Source organism: Maniola jurtina, chromosome 10, assembly GCF_905333055.1.
Source record: "Maniola jurtina chromosome 10, ilManJurt1.1, whole genome shotgun sequence".
Lineage (NCBI taxonomy): Eukaryota > Metazoa > Arthropoda > Insecta > Lepidoptera > Nymphalidae > Maniola > Maniola jurtina.
The window spans coordinates 3188811-3216312 of NC_060038.1; the positions used below are offsets into that span (position 1 = coordinate 3188811).

The window sequence follows — 27502 nt, forward strand, 5'->3', positions numbered from 1 at the left end:
TGCCAATTCTCACTTGGCCAGTGTGATAATCTAAGTACTTACAATTTTTTCACTCGAGAGGTGATCCGTGCTCAGTAGTGTGTCGGTGATGAGTTAAGGTAACAGAATAATTCAGTTGAACAAAATTTGCTATCCTAAACTGACAATCTTCAGTTAGATTTCTGTTCAACTTTTGCATCTGAGTCTACGCATTTAGAAGATGGTTTCAATAAATAAAACGCTCAGTCTGTGTTATCCTTTATCCATTCTATTTAATCTGTGTCAGTACATCGAGGTATTATTAAATAAGTGACTAGCTTACGAGTAAGCACAGAAATTAATTAAAAATTTAAAACTATACTTTGATACAATATGTCATCAAACTGTATTTTATTTTACATCGAAATTGACGAGAATCCTCCGCTCAAGCACCTATTTTCATACAACCGTACATTTATACGCAGATTATAAACTAGCTTAAAATTACACTTATATCTATTTAAATTACTACATCAAAAAATACAAGCCGTACCTACATTGTATTTCAATGGTAAAAAATTGGTAATAACTGAAGAACAATTTTTGAATTTAGATTAGTACTTATCTAATAGAAATGACAGAATATTCTTTATCATGATATTAAAATAAAAGGTATGCTATTATATTCGAGAAATAGGTAAATGACATAATAGTAATTCTTCATGAAAATCTAAGATAAAAAACAAGTTAAAAGTAGCGAGCACTTTAGAAATATATACTCTAGAAGATGGATATTATAAATATAATTGAATAGTAGTTTCTACAAGTTTAACGTAGAATGTATTGTAGATATAATACTAGAAACAGATATTCTAATTTCTAATAAATAAAACACAAAACATCTAAGAACGACTACAGAAGTTCTACGTTACATACAATAGATACAGAAGAATAGATTAGACGGATGGAAATTCTGGGGCATCGCATAATTATTATGCTAAGATCTACGTTTCATAATCACTAGAGGGTTAATACGAATATGATCTAAGAAGACATAGGACTAGAAAAACTATCATAATTAGTAGGTATTCGGGCTTGGCAACTTGAAAATATTTACAAATTGTATCTTACATCATCTATGCTAAAATTTAATATTTTTACAACCATTGGACTTACGCCGATATCTTATAATAGAAATGTAGATATTTTTAAACTAAATCTTAAAAGTAGGTACATTATAGAATTCAAGATGATTCCATAAGTTACTAATTTGGCGACTCTAGCTGATTCTAATGTATTTTTATTATAATTTATAAATTTTATTACAAACAAGGAAGTCCATCTGAAGTCTGAACTAATGCAAAATGAAAAATGTAAGCTAATTATTTGGCAATCTTTTCATTTTTATTACATTGCTTTCAAATCAGGCTTCTAGTACTTAATGATACAGCAAGACACACATCGAAATAGTCACAGCACATTATCTTTAACATTAAGTTTATCATTTCAAATATTACACAATACACTCCATTATTTACATTTGATTATCCTAAACAAGTATGAACAATTAGTGCAACATTACCGATCTAACAATCAACAATGAATGTGCTCTAGGAATTTGACATGAGTTATTTTTACGGAAAATTTATAAAGTATTAACATTTCATTGAAATAATGGGAGTGAGTATTATAAAAATATGCTGAAGTCTTTGTGCCTTAAACATTATATAACAACAGAGTTTATAAAGAGCGATTACTGTTTTGTGTTAAATTTGACACATCGGTTAATCTATTGTGAACCTGAACTTTATCATCGATTTTGGATGTGTTCGGATCTGGGCCTTCTTTGAGTAGTTCCCAAATGTTATTTTTGTCTAATATTTCAAAACCTCCCCTATTTTCAGGAGCAATGTCAGGCTTTGGATGGTTATTAAGAGATTTTGAAGTTTCAGAAATCGGTGTAGATGGTATTTTGTGAATTTCTTTGTTGATAGATTTAAGCGGTTTTGCTATATATTGTTCAGTTAAAATAGCTCTTGTTTTTGTCTTATTAATTATCACTTCTGGTTTCACTGTTTTATTATCATCATTATGCTTGTCATAGCTTTGATTGTGAAATACAATTGGCTTCTTTATCTGAGTTTTTGGTTTAGGTTTCTTTGTCCTGTAATGAACTGTTTTGATATTGCTCTTTGTGATAGCTGCTATGTTGTGAGGTACTGCGGTTGTTTCTGGTTGAGTACTAATAAAAATTGGTTTGGTGGTATGCCTTATTTCCTTCTCTACATTGTTTAAAGTTGTACTAAATAATATTTCTTTTTTCTCAGTAGGATCAAACTTCTGAGTTGTAAAGATAGGTGGATTTGTTGTGCTGATGTTAATTATTTCTTGCATATTTTTTTTGTCAATTATTTTATTTAGACGTGAAATGTTTGTTTTTTTATTTGTAATGTTCATATTGTCATCCAAAGGTTTTAACTTATCAAAAAATCTTTCGTGTTTATCTCCATAAGTAGCTTTAAGTGTACCTTTTCGTCGAGGCAGTAGTTTCTTTCGCAATTCTGGTTTCTTTGGATAGTTTGCAACTGAAGGCAATTTTTGAACTATTAGTTCTCCATTAACATTTGGAATTATTGGTTTTATTTCATTGCTGGTTTCCTGATTTTCAGTATTATTAAAGTATGTCATAGTTGGAATTATAATAGGATCGTCAACACGTTTAGTGAAATTATCCGTCGAAATATTTGAATTGGTAGAGCTAACGCTATTTGAAGAAACGCTGGTTGAAATAATATTTGATGTTACAGCAATTAATTCAATAGTAGAAGGTGAAGTTTCTGTTACAGTTTCAGTAATCGGATCTTCTGCGATAGCTACAGTACTCTGTGAGACAAATTGTGTCGTAGGCTCTGTACTTACCCAGTCATCCATTTTGTTAATTTCACTGCTAGTATTATTGACACTATGTATCTTTTCATAGTCTTTTCGAAATTCATAATCTCTGCTGCAAATGCGACCACACTCACAGATATTATCGATACTTGCTCTAGAATTTAGACTGGCGAGTTGAGTTTTATCGAACCAAGTAATAAAATCATCATCAGTGATACCTCGGAGTAAAGGACTACCAGGTCTCGCATGGAAAAATGTTTCTACGGCTAAGTCGGGTCTGCTCGAAGGGTAGATTTTAGCAAATGCTGGTCGAAGACTTGTTATAACGAATCTCGATCTTGCCTCGTAGGTCACGCAAACTGGACAGGTGGAGCTTATCTGTTAACAAAATGTAGACAGTGTTTAAAATAATGTCACAAGGAATGGCATAAACCGGGATTTGGCCATATCCCTCAGGGATATGGAGAAATCCCGGGAGATGTAAAAACGACCACTCAATTAAACCCTTTCACTATACAAATCTAGTGTTATCATAAAATACTGAGCATAGTTTATGGAATGTAACGACGGACGAACCGCCAGCAATAAGGAATACGACGCGTACCTACTCAACGGTTTGATAAGCTTAATATTCGAATTACTAAAGACACTTGATACTTACATTAGTAAAAACAAACCAAACGGATTCGCCACGAGAGCCATAATGTAAATCGGCGAACGTAGCACCATCTAATACAACCGGGTTGACTGAATGCAGTTCATAGCCCGAGAAGAGTGATGATTCTAGACGCAGTATACCAGACCGCTCTTTGCCTTTCCACCTAAAATAAAATAGAAATAATTTACATAAACCCAATTGGTACAGGTACAAAATATTTATATCACTGACTAGTAAATCTTTTGGCTTTTCGTATCTTTATCGTTAAAATGGATGAAATTAGCAACTGTAAATAGGTATCTGTTACTTACTTGAAGCATGTTTTAATGATTAGGGTAGGCAAGTTTCCTTGCAAGTCCTCGATGCTGCTCCTCTCTGGGCGAATCTCTTCAATGATTCCAGCTCGGATACTGAGTAGTGCGTTTGCTGGTTTTGGCGTGTAAGTTGAATAAGATATGGTTCCCTGTAACGAAAATATGCGTTTACACACTACACGAATTAGACTACGACAAGCTTTTGGTCATGGTTATTATTATCAATATTAATGAGGAGAGCGTGGATTCAATTCACTTCCCAATAAGTGTTGACCTAGAATCATGAAATTTGGGAGGTAGAACCGTGAATTGGAGATTGCATCACAAAAAAAATAATTAAATGTGTTCATGAATAAATAATTAGTATTTTCAAAGTAAGATAACTATACCAAGTGGGGTATCATATGAAAGGGCTTTACCTGGTCATTCTACAACAGATTTTTCTTTATTTTTATACATAATAGTTTTTGATTTATCGTACAAAATGTTGGAAAGAATACGCGAGTACGGAAACCTCGGTGCGCGAGTCTGACTCGTATATGGCTGGTTTTTAGAGATATGTACCTGTACAGTAGCGCATCCAGCACCAGTAGCGTAAACAAAGACTTTGGTCGGCAAACCAGGCAGTTGCAAAGGCCTGGGCGGAGTTTTTGCGCGAAGTTCTAGCGTATCTGTTAGTTCCATTCCTGCTGTTGCAAGAGACACTGTGAGAGCTCGATGCCTGAAATAAAGTTTTATGCAATTATAAAAGAAAACCGCGATAGCCTAGTGGTTAGTACTTCAGCCTTTTATTTGAGGGTCAGGGTTCCATACAAGCAATTAAATATCACTTGCTTTGACTGTAAAGGAAAACATCGTGAGAAAACCTGAGAGTTACCCATTATGTCTCAAAGGTGTGTGAAGTCTAAAAATTTGTAATTGGCTAGCGTGATGGTAGTCTACTTAAGCGTTCTCATTCCTGTCATGACTTGACCCGTGAAAATGATGCAATTATATCAGATATTTTATCATTTAAAAAACCAAGAGGAAACATATTTTCAACGAATCGTACGGATTGCCGGGTCAACAAATTCCTGAAACCTCGGCAGCTTTTTGGCGGTCTTCTGGTGCTGTAAATTTTCATGGGCAGCGATCACTTAACATCAGGCCTGTTTATTTGTTCATCATTTATATTAAAAAAACTCACCTATCATGAGCCAATGCGGCATACTGCGCGGCCGCTTTAGTAGCGCTGTAAGCGAGGCTTGGATGCCGCTGCAGGGTCGAAGCTCGATAGTATAGGAACCTCGCTGCCGCTTCTCCTTCTGCTAGAGCTCCTCTCGCACACGCTGCTAGCAGAACCCTGACTCCGGCCACGTATTGTTCCATTGTTACTGCTTCTGCAAATAAAACGCACTCACTAATCACTTTATAGATTTTATTGGCACCAGTAAGTTACCTTATCTCAAATATCAACGAATTAAAAGATTTGTGATCTAGTTCAAGGGAGAAAGGGTTGGCTGGTCATTGTATATGCTCTGGCTGGCTCTGTTGACATAGACTTCAAGTTGCAAACACCGGTGCTATTCCAGATTTATGTAGTCACTAGAGGATGCCCGCGGCTTCACCCGCGTGGAGTTCGGTTTTTTGAAATCCCGTAGGAACTCTTTGATTTTCCGGGATAAAAAGTAGCCTATATCCTTCTCCGGGATGTATCTCAAGTCTGTACCAAATTTCATCAAAATCGGTTCAGCGGTTGGGCCGTGAAAACGTAGCAGACAGACAGACAGACAGATGGATATGCGGCTGGTAGTTTTTGTTAAATCTGTATACGCAAATAGTATTCTTCTGATATCAATCAAATCAATAATTATAAAATAAAATTGACCTGGTTTCCTTTGTAGATATTTACCGTAAGAAGTAGTTTTAATATTCCTCGAAGTTTCTTCTAAAAGCCAGTCTGCAGCATCCTTCCTCGGCGCTGGCCATCCAAATTCTCCTTCTTCAGTTGTTGATGCATTTCTGAGGATCACTAATGCTTCTGGTACGATAGGACTCCTGTAATAAAATTAAAACCATATCTGACCAATTTAATTTTAAATATCTAATATATCCTTTGAAAGATTAGAATTTTAATTGCCATAAAAACAAAATGCCACATTTAAATCGTTTCTAATTATATGAAGCCTGGTAAAACCTGACATTAGTGTAAAAAATACCTGGCTAAGACAAGGCCCAATACAGTTGCAGCTAGGGCAGCTGGCGAAGTAAGGTTAAACAGATTTTTCTCCAAATAGGTTTGAGCTTTCTTTGCTATATCTGCATCCAATTGATTTTCAACTCCAACCTCCAACAACGCTACCAAAGTTTCAGCAGTTACTTCAACCGTTCTCTCCCACTCTACTTCTTCTTCAGTCATATTCCCATCTTTATCATAATAGTAATATTCGTTTACATCAAATTCTTTTTCAGAACTGTTAGTTTTTTTGATTTCAACCGGATAGTAATCAACTTCTTTATCGGCCGATAGCGGGGTAAAAGATCCATCAGGATTTTGTCTTGATTGTATCCAATGTTTGATAGATTGTAGTAGATTTGGATCGACCGGATAGTATGATTGTATTTTGTTAAGAATTTCCAGGATCTTGATCGTTGATAAGTGACTGCTTACAGCGGGATGGTCACTAAATGAATTATCGCTTTTGCGGAACGAGAGGAGAATTTGGACCTTTAAAAAATAAACAATGATTAAGACAATAGGTCCATTTTCTGCAATTCTTAACATTAAAGTGAATGTTTATGTTTTGCTGTATTTGAAGATAAGATAGATCATCACTCAGGAGTAACTTTGAGTGAATTTTGTTTTCTTCTACCTTTATTTTACTAAATTATGAGATCAATTCAAGATCCAGTTGTATGACAAACGGTTAACGTTACGTTACGTTTACGGTTAAACTTTGACCTTTAGTGAAAGCAAAATGGATTGCAGGGTTTTTTTTTAACTTAAAACCTAAAATTTTTCTTTAATCTTAACTATGGAGATGGCAATAATAATAAATTTGTGCAACTTACTTTGCTTTTATTGGCAGCCAAAGTTTATCGGTAACCATAGCATACTTTCAAGCACATTTCACGCAACTAGACATAAATGATTTATTAGTAAATTTAAAACAATCACCTGTTCTGGCAACTTCTTCAAAATCCTCTCCCGTTCATTCTCGTCAACCAAATGCGGAATATGCTCCAAAGCCAACAAAGGAGCCAAACTAGCTGAAGCGGCTGATAGCTGGGAATCTCTCCACACATCTGCCCATTGGTCAGAGGAGTCTGTTTGAAGGCTGTATAGCGGCAGGTGAAGACCACCGGAGACTAGAAGTGTTCCACTCGCGGAGCCAGGGACTACGCCGTGAGGAAGTCCCAGTTCCAGAACTTGAGAGAAACCAGCTTCCTCGTTGAAGTTCCATATTCTGAAAGAGGAATATTTAATTGATGAAGATCAACGCTTTGCTGGTTCTTCTCGGTTGGAAAGGTATTTCGAACCAGTGCAGTGGTAGATTTAAATGACGATTCGAAAGCGCTTGTAAAATTTTTATTTGAATAAAAAAAAAATCTTTCCATTTTTATTTTTGTTTATTTTCGTGTATGGTGTGCCCTTGCAGGTGGCTTTGCTCGCGTGTTTTAACATATAATATGAATTATGAAAACTAGCTTTAGCACTCATTTATCGAGTTCATTTACTTAAAATCAGCCTTATTACAGTGCACTAAATCCAAAGTATTTGATCCTCATATGACGTCAGTGGCCACACCAGCAGTCTTCGTTCAGAACGATCGGTGCCACGACTGACATACATTGACAGATGTCCTCTTTCCCACCACACTCACCACATCCACCACAGCTAATTACTAACCACTCAAACCATCATTTATTGAGTTCATTTACCTGAAATCAGCCTTATCTCCCCACAGTGCACTAAATCCAACGTATTTGATCCTCATATCGGACGTCAGTGGCCACACCAGCAGTCTTCGTTCAGATGGAGAGGCACCGCGACCGACCGACAATCGTCCTCCTTCCCACCATACCCACCACGCACACCAGGCGTTAGCACCAGCACATTCCTCGTCACTTTCTGTTTGCTCTGCACTCGCTAGATGGACATCGTAGCCTATAAGCAAATAGATTCGTTTGTTAATCATAATTTAGTCAATACGTGATCAATCACACTAATATTATAAAGGAGAAATTGTATGTGTGTGTGTGTGTGTGTGTGTGTGTGTGTGTATGTTTGTTACTCCTTCACGCAAAAACTACTGGACAGATTGGGCTGAAATTTAGAATGGAGATAGATTATACCCTGAATTAGCACATAGGCTACTTTTTGTCCCGGAAAATCAAAGAGTTCCCACGAGAATTTTAAAAAACCTATATCCACGCGAACGAAGTCACGGGTATCAGCTAGTTTATCATAAGTTTACAAGGAGTAGGTTCACTTCACAGGTGTAAAGCACGATGACTACTCTGGATCTATAGATCCATACACGAGTTCTCTCAAAAACAACTCGATACATGTCATCCGAAGGATCCCGTGTAGCAGACAAGAAGACATTTTAAGTGCGAAAACCAGCCCAGAGAGAAGAAGATGTGCAGGTCCTTGAGCCCACAGCTCTAGCAGCAGGCTTACACCTAACTTAAATGCAGTCAAAAAACCGAAACCCTGCTTTTCTTACCATGTTTTCCCTTAGCAATCCAAACACGAGTCCTCTCAAAAACAACTCGGTACATGTCATCTGAAGGTTCTCGTATAGCAGACAGGGCAACATGGGCAGCTCCTTGAGCCCGCAGCTCCAACACCAGCCCCGCTCGGTTTCGCGGTGCAGCCACCCATTGCCACTCCCATGAGCCACGGGATGAGACCGCGAGATGCTCTGAAATATGGTAAACTAAGTTTTAGGATACATGGAATTGATTTCAACAAAGCTAAGTTTAATAAAAAATAATAGGCCATGATAACTTTTTTTTATCTACAATTTTCTTTGTTATCTACGAGTGTATTCAGAAAAAGAATAACACTGAGTTAGTTAGAAGTCAAAACCAAAAAGCACACACAACACGAATGCTATCTGATACAGGCAATCATGATGAGGAAACTCGCAGTAAAAAGAGCGGTAGGATGATGAAAAAGTATGGCTTTGAAACATAAGGAAGTGGAGTGAAATAAGAACAGTGAAATCACTTACTTAGCCAAGTAAGGCACATGCAAAGAAAGATGAATTAGAGGAAATTCATCAATGACGCTGGTATTTGCAAAACCTACTAAATTGCCTAATTTAATTAAGGCACTCGATCGGAATGTAAATCTTGGACTTGCTAGCTTTTTAAGCTTATACCTATCTAGCCTTTTCTTTTGAAATTATAAACTTTCTCTTTGCTATGCTAATTTTTAGATGGCGTAGTTTGCAAAAATTAAACCACCACTTTGAGTTTGCAAGACGAGGTTCAGTTTTTTTAATCAAAAAAGAGCAACTTAGCGTAGTTGAAGAATAAGTAAAAAGTAAAAGACGAAGGAAATAATCTTTCCATATAATATTACTAACCGTTAGCACAAAAGTATGCACTCTGCGTGTCACTCCTATGCAGTCCCTCGGGGAGCACCAACACGCTGGCGGATCGGATGACAGAGCCGACTAGAGTCTCGTTGTTGAAAGACGTATACGACACCGAGCAGTTATCCGCGCTGTATCCGGTTACCTCCACTGAAACACAAATAGGGAGCGTTCTAACACGTGAAGCTAAACAGAAATGGGGAAATACATCGATGGGAAATACACATTTCATCCTTAAAGATGCATGGCTGTTAAGCAGCAATAGAGATGTTCTTTGGCATTTAAATTGCAACAAAACAAGGAGCATCAGGTCGACTTGCTAATTCAGTGTATAACAATGAATGATAGCCACTGTGCCCATTTCACATTGGTTGGTTCTACATTGCTGCTTTACTGAGTGATACTAGAATAACTTTTCGTAGATAACCTTCAATTAATTAAAAATAAATGTCAAATGAGATCGGTGGCTATCACTCAGCGTTACACACTGAGTTAGCGAATCGCGTCACATAAACCCATTATGTTTACGAAATTGGTTTAGCTATTTGAATTCCAGCCCTTAACCTGAAGTCCTCATTCGTCGCGGTGACCACTTACGTTAGTTAAATTATGTATTGTTGGGTTTTTGGGATAAAAATGGGGTACACTCCCAAAACCCAATCGACTGATATTTGCGTCATCACTTAAAGAACTGTCTCGATCCACTAATTTAGAGTCACAGAGCTTTGGAGGTGTGTTAGGAGCTTGTGTATGAGGTTCCTCTGATGGATAAGATACGAAATAAAGAGATCTACTTAATATGCAAAATGCAAACCAAGGTGCAAAGGTGCAAACGATGTCATGGGAGCCTTTGGAACCGGAAAGTTTCAGAGTCGAGATCGCGTATGTACATAATATTATAAGCATATAGTACCTACCTATTGAGGCTACTCTGCAGTACGATGAACTAACGATTTGATATAAACGGTGGCGAGAAGTGATTGGATGAGGAAGGCTGAGGATTGAATTTGGTGGCGCTCTTTCGGAAGGCTTATGTGGGTAAAATAATGATGCTGATGATTAACAAAGCCACACTACTCATACAAAAATCTTAACCAACATCAAAGAGATAAAATAATAAACAAGCCCTGCTAAAAATGTAACTTTACTGCTGTGTTGAAGTAAAGTAACATGGCACACTATTTTCTTTAATATAATACAGGCGGCAAGTGTTTATAGCATCACGAGTCGTAAAACGTGGTTATGTGAGAACGGCTCCAACCTACAAGTAAACAAAGTACCTAGCTAACTTACTTAACGTTGAACAAGAAATATTGCAGCATAACTTTCAACTTAGCAAGTAAGTATAATATTTTGAATTCTAACCAGCCTTTTTAAAAGGGTTCCTCCTACCCACAGACACCGATGCCCACAGTGCAAAGGATTGCTAAATCTTACCTACACCAAATCTCATTCAACAACGTGACTGAAAACCCCATGTGAATCATTTTAGAGAGTCATTTCAGAATGGTAGATGGATATAATTAAAAAAACCGGCCAAGTGTGAGTCGGACTCGCGCACCGAGGGTTCCGTACTCGAGTATTTTTTTGTCATTTTGCTCGATAAATCATAAACTATTACGCATCTGTTTTAAAATGTATAGGTAAAGCCCTTTAATATGATACCCCACTTGATACAGTTATCTTACTATGAAAATTTAAACACATTTTTAATTTTTTTTAATGATGTAACCACAAATTCATGGGTTTCGGATTTATTCATTTCCTTGTGCCTACCTACCTGCCTGTCAAATTTCATAATTTTAGGTCAACGAAATGTAGCCTATAGGTTATTTGATAGACAAGACGCACGGACAGACAGACAGACAACAAAGTGATCCTATAAGGATTCCGTTTTTCCTTTTGAGGTACGGAACCCTAAAAAGAACTAGCTTGAAAGGTCATCGTAGTCGTCACTTACCACGAGGTCAATGGCGTCGGACTATTGTGTCTCTCATAATACTGTGGAATTAGTTTGCAAAGGACAATTTAGCCTATTTTACTTAACATGCCTTATTTCTAACCAGGTTTACCTACTACGGGATTCTCAGCAAAAAGACAGTAATTGCAAACTAGCAAAAAATTGTGCACCGTCTCAAAGTTAAGACGTCTTTTGAAAATTTGTTGCTGCGGGTGTGAGAATAAAGTAAAGCGAAGAACCACAATAAATTCGAAGAGAGGAGTTTTGGGTAAGGTCTGACGAAATCACAAACACAATCTTTATGATAAATTATTACACTTTTATTTCATATTTAAATTTATTAACTTTTACATTTGTGTCAAATAAATGTTGTTCCTCTTACGTTAGTATATTTTTGAATGTCGTCGTTTTAAAACCACTCTTACAGGTAACCTCTCCACGTTTATTAGCCACTCCCCTTTTTATCTTATCGTTATCGGCCAATCCAAATTGTACAATGAATAAACTTAGTGACTAATATACAAATCATCAAGCTCGTTTCACAAATCATCTAAGTAATAAAGATGTTTTCATCTTATATATTGATTACAAATATTATCCTTTATTATGCTACAATTCATCAACTAAAAACTATAAGAATTTTATATACAGTACGTTTATCGATCAGATGTTGAACAACTTCAGCCAATCAATGACGCCTTCTAATATGATGTTATGATTTGAGTGGCGCCAACTATGTTTTATAGATAATTAATATGGGCCAAGCTTACAGCTCGGCCATCCTGTTTTAAGCGAGTCTCATCGCTTTTAAAAAAAAATTAAAACTTAAGTAACATGTAAACTTCACAACCAAAATGACAAAGACTTAGTTCAACAAAACAAAAAAAAAATTAAGATAGTAATTAATTAAATTAATATTCTTGCTAACTTAACTAGAAGGAATATACAGTTTTATTGATACATTGGTATTGATTATGATTGCAACTTAATTTTAGAGCACTCGCAGCACCCCTTTCCATCCGATATAATTAGAAAATAGCAGATAAACTCAATTCAATTCCAAACTATTTACCCTCGCAACTTTACCTGCCAGTCTACAGTAGCACTCAAATTTAGCCTTTAATCTAAAATTCATTTTTCTGTTCTCTTCCGCTAATATTAAAATAAAAAGATGCAGACACTCTAAATTTATAAATAATTTTTCAAAAATCATAAAGATATCAAAAATTGCGAGACCAGTAGCAACTAAAGGAGGCCTCAATTTAATCAAAGAAGGTAGGTATATGCATAAAGTCCGAAGCATCAATTATAACTCACAAGCCAATATTTTACAGGAACACTCAATAGAGATTTGGGGATGAGCATGTAAAACTAATTACTAAAAACTACTTTAAAGGGTTTCAAGTATCTCAAAATAAATTGTTAAAAGTTCTGTTCCAACTAGACTCTCCTTCCCACTAAAGAATTATATAAGAAAACTGATGAACTATATTATATAAGTCAATTATACAAATTCAAAATATGTCTATTTGTTAGGAAAATACTATTAAAGTCCGTACATACACGCATCACTTTAAAGCTAAATCTCATAAATATGGTACACAAAACGAACATACCTATTATGCTACAATTACATAAAGCTAGGACTAATTATGGTATGTAAACTACCTAGCTCTACTACATAATGTACTTGCCGAAACTCATACTGGAGGAAAAATCTTTTACAAAGTTTAAAGTTTAATCAAACAGTGTCAAACACCATAGATATCTTAGCTAGATGTAGGTATAGTTTGTTAACGAATATAACGTGTTTTGACTTTTTATATTATTGTATAGTCACCATACCTTTAAAGATTATGTTTTCTTCTATATTTATATTTAGAATCGGGAGCGATTCTTAATATGAATATGTGTAAGTGAACTTCTTGTCCTTTTGATAAAATAAACTCTCTAAACTTAAAGTTAATCGCCGCCAGTTCTCGATTTAAATCACAAAACATTTTCATACACTTTCAACGCAATAGTTTTACGCACATATTTTCTTCTTCCCTTCTTATTGGAAAATCGCGGATTCCGAGCCTTGGCGCGTCTCTCTTCTACCGGGATACATATGTGATTGTCCTTATTTCCCTCCAGATCCAAATTTTTAATGACCCTTATCCTAGGGTTCTTTCCCTCCAGATCCAAATTTTTAATGACCCTTATCCTAGGGTCTACCTCCTTCCTCCTATAGGACTTTTTGTCCATAGCCCGTAACCTCGGGGCTTTCCTTCCTTGGGACTTTGTGTCCCTGACCCATACCTAGTTTTGGGTCTTTCTTTTCCTCATTTATTCATTTCCAACATCCTTGGATCCTGCAAACATAAAACACTTTGAGTAGACCGTTCATTTAATTTTGTTTCATAAGCATCCATCATAATACAATCCGACCTAAGAGAAGTAATTTTACTTGGTAACCTAGAAAACCTATTATCATTATTATAATTTAGTTTTCTCCAGTTCCGTACCCCTCGAAGGGTGCCTACGAGACCCTATTTTCTAAACCTCTGCTCTCCGTCCGTCTGTCCGTCTGCACGTGCGTCACGGCCTGAACCGTGAACGGCGTATCGTGAACCGTGATAGTTAGAGAGTTGAAAGGAACGTGATTACGGATGTATGAAAATCCTATGCCTGGTTGCTTCCAATTCAAACTTTTTCTTTTAATGCAGATTACGCTTCCCATATTTCTTACAATTACCTATTGTTTTTTTTTTTTTTTTTTTTTTCCTAGCAAAATCCACATTCTGAAGTACTAATGGACAATGTTAAACAAACGCCAGGGTACAGTAGTTGCGTCACTTGTGCCTCTTAACCATATAATATCTACATGCAAAAAGAATCTTTGATTTATAATTTCACATGATACTTATATATTTTATTTTAGCCATAATATGCACCATATGGCGTACTTTGTCGTTTCGAGTAACATAAGCAGAACTACCAAATTCGACCCTGGGAACGACACAGTCGCGACTCGCCGCCGAATGATACCTATTAGTTTATCATTAATTCCTTTTCATAGAGAAAAGCGATATCAACATAATAGCAGGAAAAAAAATGAAATAAATATTCCGTTCGATACATCTCTATTCTCTACGACATCAAGATCTCTATCACAAGCTGATCGATCATAAAGATTAGAAGAAAGTAGGTACCTTATACATTATTTTATATGTTAACCGTAATGACCCGCATCTGTTCGATTTTCCTTTATTCGTTTCGTAAAAGATTCGTCCTCGTACGTCCATCATCATCATCATCGTCATCTACATCGTCATCATCATAAGGTCACTGTTGAACATAAACCTTCCCTAGTAAGCACCACACGTACTGTCCTCAGCCTTCCTCATTCAACCCCTGGTTCCTATTGATACAAACCACTAAACCCCCCCCCCATCAAATGTGTACCTATCTACATCCATCCATCATACCCAAATGCCGTGCTGGTTGATGTGATGAGCGACAAAGTGTTAACCTCTTCAATACCTCATGGAACTGTAGGAATAGCCATGGAAGACCTCCAAACCGAACGTTGATATTTTGTGTAAGTGGTCCCACGAGTCAAAAAAAAATATTCTTGTCCATAAAGGAACAAGCCACGATATAGATTCTTCTATCGGAACTTAAATATTCCAATCACTGCATGTATTCCAACTAATCAGTTTGCTACTGTATATTTGAAGTTGATAATAAATAAAAATGTTAGCTTAATTAAATTCCTATGATAATTCGATTTTTGGTGCATCAACCAGCTTCACCTATTATGTAAAATTAAATATATATATTTTTTTTAAATTACCGGCTGTACATTTTAAACTAACCTAATCAAAATATACTTTCTTACTAATAACTTAATCTTAAAATTTTTCCAGAGGATCCTTCCGCCTCAAATTAACTCAATGATAAAAATGAACAGGAAACTTTAAATGTTGTAAAATCCAGCCAATGCTTCGTACCTTGCCTTATTAATCCAATAGGTACTTCTTTGGATTTTGTCAAAACAAAATACTTTTACTTGTTGAGTGTATAATAAATAAATAATGTAATAAATCAATTAACTGTTAAAGCTAATAACTTTTACAGAAAGCGAACCTCATGATATCTCTTATGAGTTTTAAGCGTAAAATTACCACGCCGAAAACAAAACATGAGCTGACAGTATTCTTATTTGATATACATAATCCAGTAATACTATATCTATCTACATAATTCGTAAATATGTATGTATAGTTTGTAAGTTACTATTTCACTTTATGCTGTTTCAATGCTTTAAGTTATTATTTTTATCTTTGTCTCATTTTTTTAGTTTAGCCTCATTCTATTTTTAAACTTACTATTTCGCTATAATATTTACAAGTAACCTCATCGAAGACTACACGGTCTTCTGATAACCCAACAAGCATTTATCCAACAGCTATCGCTTTCACCCGAACGGAGGTTCCCTGAAATATACTGAGATAACAATACCTAGTTGACACATGGATGTACAAGAGCGGCAACAAGCTATGACCCCCTCTAGTCATAACTATATCTTTATGATTGTAACATTTCAAACAGTGAAAGTATGTATAAACGATTTCGTCCATAGGACATGCGCTCTAAAGAATGTTAATATAATTATCAGCAACTAAAAGCTTGAAGAAACTAATAGGTACAACTTGTCTTTGAAGTATGAAAATATGCACATTTATCAAGTATACCAGTTCATCAAACATTAAAGTACGCATTTATAAAATGATAACTCACTTATTAATCAAGATAACTACCTGTTTATCAAACCTACCCTACCAAATATAAATAACTACTCACCAAATGTAATACTTTATAACTTAAGTAAAATTATGAAACAAATGTGCATCAACCACATACATACACTCTTCAAATTCATCCATTTATCAAAATGTTATATAATATAACCATTCACCAAATCCATTATATACTTTGTTCATTAAATAGCTTAGTCAAACTTTACTCCACTTGCCACGATTGCAAATTTTCCAAAATAGTCAGCCGCAAACATTGCAGCTCATCTCACTTGATAATGCATCCCTCCCTCAGAAAAACAGGCATTAGGAATGTCTTTCCAAGACGCGCGAGAGACAGCCACCGTGGCTTTTCGCGAGATTTAATCCAAATTGAACTAATGCCTAAATAAATGTTTTAATTAGAGGGCGATTGCTTTTACAACCTCTAACCGTCCAATCAAACACCGAAAGTATTCAATAATCCGAGACGTAAATAAAAAACCCGTCAGAACACCGTATTTATAAAAACAGAGACAAGAAAAAGATTCCTCCTCGCAATGAGATCGCGTGACATCCAACAAGTGAATTATCGACTTTATTACACAACTTATCCTCAACATGTTTTACATCATTTCCTACAATTGAAATCTTTCTATTTTAAATACCCTAACTACAACTTCATAATCCAACCAAAAATCACACTAGATTTATCCCTCGGTCCCACATCTTTAATGCTTTTTTTTTCTGTTTCGGTAACTAAAACAAAAAAATATATATATACTCATGTTATAAAACGTTGTCAAAGCTTTCCTGAACGCGCTAAATAAGCAAAAACATAAAATCAGGCGAAATGCCAGACCAGCCGAAAAACCTTCAATGCTTAATCAGCCTAAAAAAAAAAATTATGATCACTATTCATATTATCATGAGATACTACCGGCGCTCCTAAGCGAAATTTATAAGGCACCGCATTTCGATTTTATCAAACAGACTGATCAATTTCGAGAGCACAACAAACGTGGTTTCCTGAGAGTTTCGTTAACTAAATGCATATCGAAACTGAACTATCGCGAAGCGAGTCAAGCGAGCGTGAAAATTTTTTTAAATATATTTCTGGGATAATGTCATGCCACAAACGCGAGCGTAGTGCAAAGATATTTGCCTAAAATTTCTTTCGTACAACAAAGAAAATAGTATTTTGGTAGTAGGTACTTATAATCGCGCCCTGCCCTAAGGGCAGTACTGTAGGTATATTACCATTAAAAAAAAACTTACTCTAATTTTAATAGAACATTTGCCAGGAATTTAACCCGCCAAGCGATGTTAATCCAATAAAAACAAAATCATATTGCATTTAAATGCGGCAGTACACAGTTAATTGCGTGAATACAGGTAAACAAAAAAAAAAAAACCCCGCTGCCCATATACTATACCTACCTGCTACTCGTAGTACTCAAATTATTGTGCCAGTATTAAAAGTAAATTAGCTGTTATCTAGCGTGGTAGACTACGGCCTAAACCCTTCTCATTCTGTGAGGAGACACTTGTTGCTCAGTAGTGGGCCGGCCATGGGTTGTTCATGGTGAGCTGTTATCAGCAAAGTTATGTTTGAAACTCAAACATTACGCGTTTCAAGTGGTAAAAATAGATAAATGAAAACATTTCTCCTCACTTTTGTAAAAAAAAAACACTTATTTATGCACCCCGTATTTTAAAACTATCTGACTACCTACCTACCATAATTTTAAATTTAGTTAAAGAATAACCAGATAAGATAAACCTACTTTTACACCCATTTTAGGATTTATATTTCTCAAAATGCTCAATTTATTAACCCTGGTCACTATTACTTTATTACAACGGATCACCTTCATTTTTATCAATTAACATTTTATATCCCCAATCACTTAGTAACCATTACAAGTAGAGACGGATTATTTCACTGGCAGGCGTAAAACGAAAAGCTATTTCATGTAACTTTTTCTACCTTATCCCAAAGCGGTTTACAAAAAATAATAATTTCACAAAACAACATTCAAGATGCCCAATGAGTGCTGTGTGATAATATCGCGTCACTGTGTGCTAGAAAAAGGAAAACATCTATCTATACAATGAGTGCAGCAAACGATTGAACCTAAATCCAGAACCTACCTTCCGTAAAACAAAACCACTATGTGAAAATAAATCCCTATCGTAACTCTTAACCAAACTAATTCGGCACACGATTACAAGTGTGAAGATTGAAATACCACGTTCCGTGAGATATTCACCTGTGAAATCATTTAATGAGAAATAAAACCCCGGCAGGACATAGTAGATACATCCTGAAAACTATTTAAAAGTAACAATAACGCCCATCATTAAGTAAACCACACTTTTTATATTGTTTAACACTATGTTCACTATCTATTCCATTGTACCCACGATACAGGATAACCTAGTGCGGGTACCACCACACAGACACAGGAAAATTGTACAAGACTGTATTTTGTAAATAAACATTTTTCATTTTTCATTGTAAAATAAGCCTTCTAAATACCTCAATGTTATTTAAACCACAATTTGAAGGTCGATCGCATTTGTATAACCAATATACAAGATGAATTATAAACATGTGGGTAATTCTAGGTATCATAACGTTATATAATTTCCATTCCAACTCGGAGCAAAGCTTTCTAACAAAATGATAACTAAATGTAGAACAAACAAAACGAAAACCCACACAAATAAAAAAAAAATTACCATTAATACGTATCAATAAAAATAAAATCATGGAAAGATCCTACCCGTTTATCCAGAAATCCTTTGATGCCATGACTAGGTACTTTGATATATTGAGGCCCAAATATTGGCCTTGTGCTCCAAAATGTCTGTGGTCTACTAGACCTCCACTTCTTTCTCGTTCCTCTGTATATTTCCACTTGTTTCTCTGAGTCGTGAGCGTGACAAGAAAATATTATATTTTCTTGATATCCCACTTCTGACCTTTTGGGTAAGGTCTGACGAAATCACAAACACAATCTTTATGATAAATTATTACACTTTTATTTCATATTTAAATTTATTAACTTTTACATTTGTGTCAAATAAATGTTGTTCCTCTTACGTTAGTATATTTTTGAATGTCGTCGTTTTAAAACCACTCTTACAGGTAACCTCTCCACGTTTATTAGCCACTCCCCTTTTTATCTTATCGTTATCGGCCAATCCAAATTGTACAATGAATAAACTTAGTGACTAATATACAAATCATCAAGCTCGTTTCACAAATCATCTAAGTAATAAAGATGTTTTCATCTTATATATTGATTACAAATATTATCCTTTATTATGCTACAATTCATCAACTAAAAACTATAAGAATTTTATATACAGTACGTTTATCGATCAGATGTTGAACAACTTCAGCCAATCAATGACGCCTTCTAATATGATGTTATGATTTGAGTGGCGCCAACTATGTTTTATAGATAATTAATATGGGCCAAGCTTACAGGAGGAAGTTTTTGACACAGTTAGAAGTTTGTAAGGAGAGAAATAGTGCAAGTGCCAATACGAGGTTATATTGCTACAAAGTATCTACAGTTTCATACGAACATCGGAAGAAGTAAGATATTGTCATCATTCATTGTCATCATTACGATTGAAGTAAGTGCAGTAATTTGATAAAGCTATTATTTATCAAATTATTGTACTTACTTCAATCACTGTGTTGAGTAGGCACAACTTACTTAAGGTCGTAGCTTACTTACAGGATACGGCTCCAGCACGGTAAAAGAATTTACATACCTACTCTTGTGGGTATTTTGGTATTTATCAATAAAAGTTAGCTGTCATCGTACATGCCTTTCATTGACACAATATGGACAGCGGTTTTCCCCGGATTTATTCCCCCCCCCCCGCAATATGCTTAAAGTCGTACTCTGTACATACATTTCACAGTGAAAACTTACAATTGCAAGAAACGCCACTCGAAGGTTGACGTGTCGTTTACCATGCGCTTCAAGTCTCGTGTTGTGTGGGAACGGTGTCTTGGAAATGAGCTACGACCTTTAAATGGAAGGTCCTTACGAAACGCCTATGGAAGAGACCAAGGTGATTAAATGGCGATTCTGCACCATGCAGTGGGCTACATTGGCTACAATGCATTGTTGCAACAAAAGTACCGTACATTTAGCCTATCACAACAGTTCCGATTGTAATAATGATTGATGCAGGTTATTATCAACCAGTAGGCGATGATAAATTGACGGGGAAAGCGACACTCACTCGCTTAGCTGTATGTATAGTTCGTATTCTGTACTATTAGTAAGTATAGTAAACCAAAATTTAAATTCGCGTGTTGATGGACATCCTCCCAACACCGCAATCCATTGTGATAGTGGCTGTCATTTGCATAATTCACGGAATTACGTCATTAAACGGGATTGTGCTGACGTGTTCCGTTTAAATGTTAATTTCAGATATTGGGTTCCATAAATTAGATCTATAATATCTATTATAATCTATACTATTAGACTTTTACATAATATACCTAGATTACTTAAATATATACCTACTGTGACAAAAACCCTGTGGTTCATGTGGTACATATTCAAAGATAGGAAAACAACTTATTAAACTAGGAAAAAAAAACTAGGAACGGGATTTGAAAGAAAGAAATTAATTTTGGCGAACAATTTATTTATTGCTATACTTTATGAAAGCAAGGCAGTTCTTTCTATACATATAAACTTTTTAATAATACAAAATATTTATAATACTAAATGTCGATGAGCTATTCATTCTCGGTCGAAATCATAATAACTTTCGCGACACCAAAATTATGGTGATTAACATAAACACATTTATCCAAATCCAATAAATAAATAATAATAGTTGGACGATATAAGGGGGTGGACAGGGCTTAGTCACCCAAAGTTGAAAGAGGCGGCTTTAAATAGAGAAGCTTTTCGAATGATGATCGCTAAACTTAGTTTCGAAGAAGGCACGCGATGATGATGATGATGATAAAATAACAATAGATTATTTTTAAAACGTTTAAACTCCATAGTTGGAAAGTCTTTAGAAATTCTCGAGTGTTTCCTATAATATGTCCATATCTGGACACAATGCTTCGTAATGGCGTCGTAATAGAAGAAGCAACTCCAAGAGACTACGACTTCACATCAAGCTGTTGACAATATAAACTCGATCTTGGCAGGATATTTTCCACTAACAAATATATGAGAAAAATTGCTTCACAAGTTACAAGAAGTTTATCCAATAAAGAGTACAATCGCTTGCGGAAACGCTACCGTGTTGTGAAACGAGATTTTGTACAACCTGAGCTATTTTTGTGGGAACATTTTTACTTAGTTTCAAAATATTTTCATAGGGCTTTCTATTGAGGATTACATTCTGATAACAAGATAAAGTTGAAAACTAAAACTCGACATCGGTCGTCTTAATAAACGCTAAATATTATACTAAAATAGTTTTTCTGACGCTTGGTATATTTTAATGCTGTAGTACCTACATTTATATTTATGAACTCCGAATTTTCTCCTCTTTCATTTGACATCCCACTCGATACAGTAGCAAAAAAAATTTTGGAGACCCCCACTTTTTTCATGTAACATCCGTTAGGTCATTTTTTTGTAGAAAATGTAGCCTATATCACCCGGACCTTTACGACGAATCGATTGACACCTCATTCATCAAAATCGGCCCAGTAGTTTAGGCGCTACGGTGGAACACACAGAATTTGGATACAAACATACACACATACATAGGTACATACATACATAGACTGCTAAAATCATAACCCTTCCTTTTGGCTTTGCTGCAGTCGGGTAAAATACGCAAACTTTAATCGAATCGAAAGCAATTTGCATGGTGTTAGGCAGTATAGGTAATAGGCAATATTTACATATCCTTGAAATGGCAGTTTGAGCTCTTGGTTACAATCAAAAGCTTTACAAGAAGAAGAAAAATATCACAATTTAAGAGGGCTCTCTCCGTCACTCGTTTTATACAATCGTAGTTCCAATTTCATTTGAATATTAAGCAACCAAAGTCCATGAAACTTTTCAGACATATTCTAGAAACTAATATCTATGTCTGTGGTTTTCCAGATTTCTGTTAAAATATTCGGTTTCAAAGTTACGCGGTCTTAAAAATTTTCATACAAATCTTTGAGCCCCTGTAATTTTAAAACTACATATTTTTAGAAAAATCTAAAACACCACAGACACAGATATTAGTTTCTAGAATATGTCTGCAAAATTTCATGGACTTTGGTTGCTTAATATTCAAATGAAATTGAAACTACGATTGTATGAAACGAGTGGAAACGAGTGACGGAGAGAGCCCTGTTAAGAGTTAATAACGCTTATTCAGCACCTCGTCTCATTTCATAATTACACAGGCAGCTAGAAATTCTTTTGTTACGCGAGCATTTTGTAAGGCATAAAGTTTGGGAGCTTTTGATTTAACAATTAGGAGCGACGCGAGCTGATGCCAAGAATTCGGATCGTGAACTTCATTAAAATATTTTGCTTCAAAGATTGCTCGGGTGAAGATCGCGAATAATTATTCGGGCTTTGTCTTTGCTTTAATTTAAGTTAGGAAATCTTCTGGAGAAGGATTATCTCTGTTGTGAAGTAGAAATTTTCGTTTTTTGGAAGGAGTTGCTTAATCATTATTTTAATATTTATTATTTTATTATAATTAAGTATACATAATTATTTTATTTGGACATAATTTACAAATACCCATAAAACTTTTTCCCATTTCCCATAAAACTGTTAGGTAGATCGGTGAAATCTTAATTAATTTGTATCCTTGAATTTCCATTTTAGAAAAATATCACAATTTACGAGTTAATAAAGCTAACTCAGCACCTCATCTTACTTCATAATTACACAGGCAGCTAGAAATTCTTTTGTTACGCGAGCATTTTGTAAGGCATAAAGTTTGGGAGCTTTTGATTTAACAATTAGGAGCGACGCGAGCTGATGCCAAGAATTCGGATCGTGAACTTCATTAAAATATTTTGCTTCAAAGATTGCTCGGGTGAAAATCGCGAATAATTATTCGGGCTTTGTCTTTGCTTTAATTTAAGTTAGGAAATCTTCTGGAGAAGGATTATCTCTGTTGTGAAGTAGAACTTTTCGTTTTTTTGGAAAGAGTTGCTTAATCATTACATAATTATTTTATTTGGACATATGTAATTTACAAATACTACTCCCATAAAACCGTTAGGTAGATCGGTGAAATCTTAATCTATTTGTATCTTTAAAATATTACCATATACCAAACTATACCACACCAAAATATACCATTTTATAGCTTAAGCTCTTAGTTACAATCAAAAGCTTAGTAAGAATAAGAAAAATATCACAATTTACGAGTTAATAAAGCTAACTCAGCACCTCATCTTACTTCATAATTACACAGGCAGCTAGAAATTCTTTTGTTACGCGAGTATTTTGTAAGGCATTGGGAGGTTTTGATTCAACAATTAGGAGCGACGCGAGCTGATGCCAAGAATTCGGATCTTGAACTTCATTAAAATATTTTGCTTCAAAGATTGCTCGGGTGAGGATAGCGAATAATTTTTCAGGCTTTGTCTTAGCTTTAATTTAAGTTAGAAACTCTTCTGGAGTAAGGATTATCTTTGTTGTGGCGTGGAAGAGAAACCTTTTGTGTTTTTCGAAAATAGTTAAAAAATATACATTACTTAGTTATAAGATTATTTGGACATTTTAAACAATACGTTTCATGTACAATTTCATAGGCACAACTATGGGATTTTAGTTACCATGTTGCGGTTATTCCATAACGTGTAGTTTAAAGTATGCAAACTGCAAAGATACAACATCTTTGGACATACAAAGAAAAATGTCATTTTAATCCACTTCAGTTTGTGTATAAGTCGACGCACGCATACAGGATTTTTTCTAGGTCATCATTCTGTTCATGAGGTTTAAAATATTATGTAGGTACCCTAGCAGATTAAAAAGATTAGTTTTCTTTGCAGAAATAATTTCAATGCTAGTCCTCAGGAACCAAACTTCAAATCTTTCTTTATCTTGTCTCTTCCGGTAACAGCTCGCATCCCAAAAAATCAGCCTGTCTGTTGCAGCCAATATTAATTGGCACCATCCCACTTGAGCAAAATTTACATTACGAAATTAGTAGCATGAAATTAGTTTCATGACATTTATTTCACTATTAATTGCACGTGTAAACATGCATTTCGTTACGAAATAAGACGTTTACACGTGCAATCGATAGTGAAATTAATGTCGTGAAACTAATTTCGTGCCCCTAATTTCGTAATGTAAATTCCGCTTTAGCTAAAGTTAGTTTAAAAGCATCAAGATTTATTCTTACCAGTAATGTTCTTCCTCCCAGGAGTATTGACAGCCACACGCACGACTAATTGCGTCCCTCCCCGAGGTCCAAGTCTCAAACGTTCAGTGACATACAGAGCACCGGTACTTGCAAATGCTGCGCCTGCACTAAGAGCCAAAAGAGCGGTTACCTGAAAAATAAATAATTCAAAATTCAAAATATTTTTATTCAATTAAACTTACAAGTATTTTTGAATCGTCAAAAGCATCTACCACTGGTTCAGCATGCCTTTCCTACCGACAAGAACCAGCAAGAAATTCGGCGGTTGCTCTTTTCAAAGATTTGATAATTGGAATTTGTAGCATCCTAAGTAATCTATGAAATAAAAGACTCAATAGAGAAGTGACTCATAATGCGAGCGCTAAGAACATACCTAAGGTAAAGGTGCTAAACACACTTCACACTATGACACTAATATTATAAAGGCGAAAGATTTTGTGTATGTGTGTGTGTGTGTGTGTGTGTGTATGTTTGTTACTCCTTCACGCAAAAACTGCTGGACGGATTTAACTGAAATTTGGAATGGAGATAGATAATATTCTGGATTAGCACATAGGCTACTTTTTATCCCAGAAAATCAAACAGTTCCCACGGGATTTCGAAAAACCTAAATCCACGCGGGCGAAGTCGCGGGATCGGCTAGTCGCTAGATAAAGCATGATAATGGCGCTAAAGTACGCACACAAATTTCGAAACCAGATCATTCAGAGAACATTTTGATTAAGCATAATTTAAATACATTGTGTTCAACCGGATGTTACTTGCAACGTTGCTTGTCAAAAATTGTATGGACTTTTTGACAATTAATGACAACTTTGCTAAATAACTTATCGAAAGATTGCAGATGGACTGATTAGTATTACAGCACGTTCACACAAGCTGCGTAAGCGTAGACGTAGCGCGTACCATTTCGTTGTAAGGTATGTGACTGTATAAGACATGTCATACTGCTTGCATGGCGTGAACGTTCGCGTAGACGTAATGTGTGCAGTTATGTCTACGGATTCACGCGCGTCACTACGCACGTGTTACGTGTACGTGGTGTGAATCAACCTTTATTTGTTTTGGCTGATAGCAAAAGATCTTTCGATAGTAATTACTCATATCAAAATTATTCAATAATTGAATTTATTAGTGAGTACCTAACGTAAAGCTTCGATCCGCTAGAATCTATAGGTAAGCAAATATAGTATAAACCCGATAATTCAAATAGCTTTGAGGCATCTTCGAGGTATCCCGTTGATAGTTGAAGCTGGCATGTCGGTGATAATATGGCCTGGATCCTATAACTCTCTGAGCTAATTCCGAGAAAGTATCCCTAGAGGATCGTAGATATGACTAGTAGATATTGAAGCGACTACACGATTCACTGAATTGAGTATAATTGTTCATTAATCGTAAGCAATATCCAGGTTAAGATAGAACTTGTGTTCATGCTCGGATACAATATTATTATCCATATGTTAGAAATATATGATTATATTTTGTATGTAAGTACTACTATAATTTTTTGTTACTTGAGTCTTATTATCTCTACATTTTAGCATGCCAGGTTTAGGCTTATTCAGTCCAAACTAATGTTTCTGAATGAAAATGTGTCTGTCTATCGGTCTATCTATTACCTTTTTATAGCGCAATTGGCCACTAACCAACTTTCACCAATTTAGGTACAGCAATGGCTTGTCTCCCAAAGATAGACGCTCAAAAAATTTAAATCAAAATTTATTAAATTAAATTAAACTTTTACAAGTATTTTTAACCCCCGACCCAAAAAGAGGGGTGTTATGAGTTTGACGTGTGTATCTGTGTATCTGTCTGTGGCATCGTAGCTCCTAAACTAATGAACTGATTTTAATTTGGTTTTTTTTTGTTTGAAAGGTGGCTTGATCGAGAGTGTTTTTAGCTATAATCCAAGAAAATCGGTTCAGCCGTTTGAAAGTTATCAGCTCTTTTCTAGTTATTACTGTAACCTTCACTTGTCGGGGGTGTTATAAATTTTTAATTTACACTTGTTGAATGCTACGTTTGATCCCGGAAAATCTAACTTCCCACAGTTTAAAAAAAATTTGATGAGGAAATGGATAAGGTGACGCATATTATCTAGCCTGTATATAAAAGGAGAAACTATTCTGAGAGCCAGACAATATTATCCTTCACATTATTTTAATGTATGTTTGGTTACAGCGAATCCCTTTGTTAATATCCGGCAGACCGTGTCAAATACAAATATTTGCTACTAGGGGAGATCAGACCCTAACCGAATCATATTACTCTAAACTCACAGGCCTATATCATGTTCCGTTGTCAGTTGTATCTTACTTTACCTTCTAGTTGTTTTGTTTCTCTCTCGTCTGGCTTTACAAAGATTAGCCAATGTAAAGTTTGGTGTTATTTGTAACAAGTTAGTTAAACTATACAAGTATGCACCCCGTCTTTGCCGGCGCTCGCCGACACACGCACGGCATCCCCTTAGAGCGCTTTCCAGTCAGTTTTAACAAAAAAAAAAACACTCCAAAAAGGCAGAGCACGCCCGCCAGCTAACACCGACACAGACGAAGTCCTGGAGCGGTCCATACCTTCTAGTTACGAATATGATCACTATTGTGTATTATAAACAACTTTTTACCGCACCTCCATCCACGTGGAAAGTTTTTTTATTGATCCTGTAAAAAATTCTCTGTATCCTTTCTTAGTGAAAGTCTTTGATACCTAATGAGGAACTTGCATGCAAAATCAAAAATTTCTAGACCTTGGCAAGCATTTCAAACTAAACCTTGTATGTTGAACATGTAAGGCAATCTGTTTCTGCTGTTATGAATTTAGAAAACTAAGAAGCTGGCATCAAATTCAAATTCAAAATATTTTTATTCAATTAGACTTTAACAAGTTCTTTTGAATCACTAAAAGCATCTACCACTGGTTCGGAATGCTTTTCCTACCGTGAAGAACCA

At 35.4% G+C, this 27502-nt stretch overlaps 1 protein-coding gene across 2 annotated transcripts in view; it reads right to left on the bottom strand.

Moving 5' to 3' along the window:
- Nucleotides 1-227: 227 nt before the first annotated feature.
- LOC123869026 (C3 and PZP-like alpha-2-macroglobulin domain-containing protein 8) overlaps nt 228-27502 on the bottom strand; it is a 234718-nt gene continuing 207443 nt past the window's right edge. For both annotated transcript variants that reach the window (XM_045911747.1, XM_045911748.1), the window contains exons 14-25: nt 24531-24681; nt 9399-9557; nt 8532-8729; nt 7744-7969; nt 6980-7268; nt 6021-6529; nt 5714-5859; nt 5009-5201; nt 4387-4543; nt 3820-3971; nt 3512-3671; nt 228-3228 (exon numbers count right to left, since the gene is read on the bottom strand). In XM_045911747.1, coding sequence (XP_045767703.1) covers nt 1699-3228; nt 3512-3671; nt 3820-3971; nt 4387-4543; nt 5009-5201; nt 5714-5859; nt 6021-6529; nt 6980-7268; nt 7744-7969; nt 8532-8729; nt 9399-9557; nt 24531-24681 — 3870 coding nt within the window. In that variant the 3' untranslated portion in view covers nt 228-1698. The remainder of the gene's footprint in view (nt 3229-3511; nt 3672-3819; nt 3972-4386; nt 4544-5008; nt 5202-5713; nt 5860-6020; nt 6530-6979; nt 7269-7743; nt 7970-8531; nt 8730-9398; nt 9558-24530; nt 24682-27502) is intronic.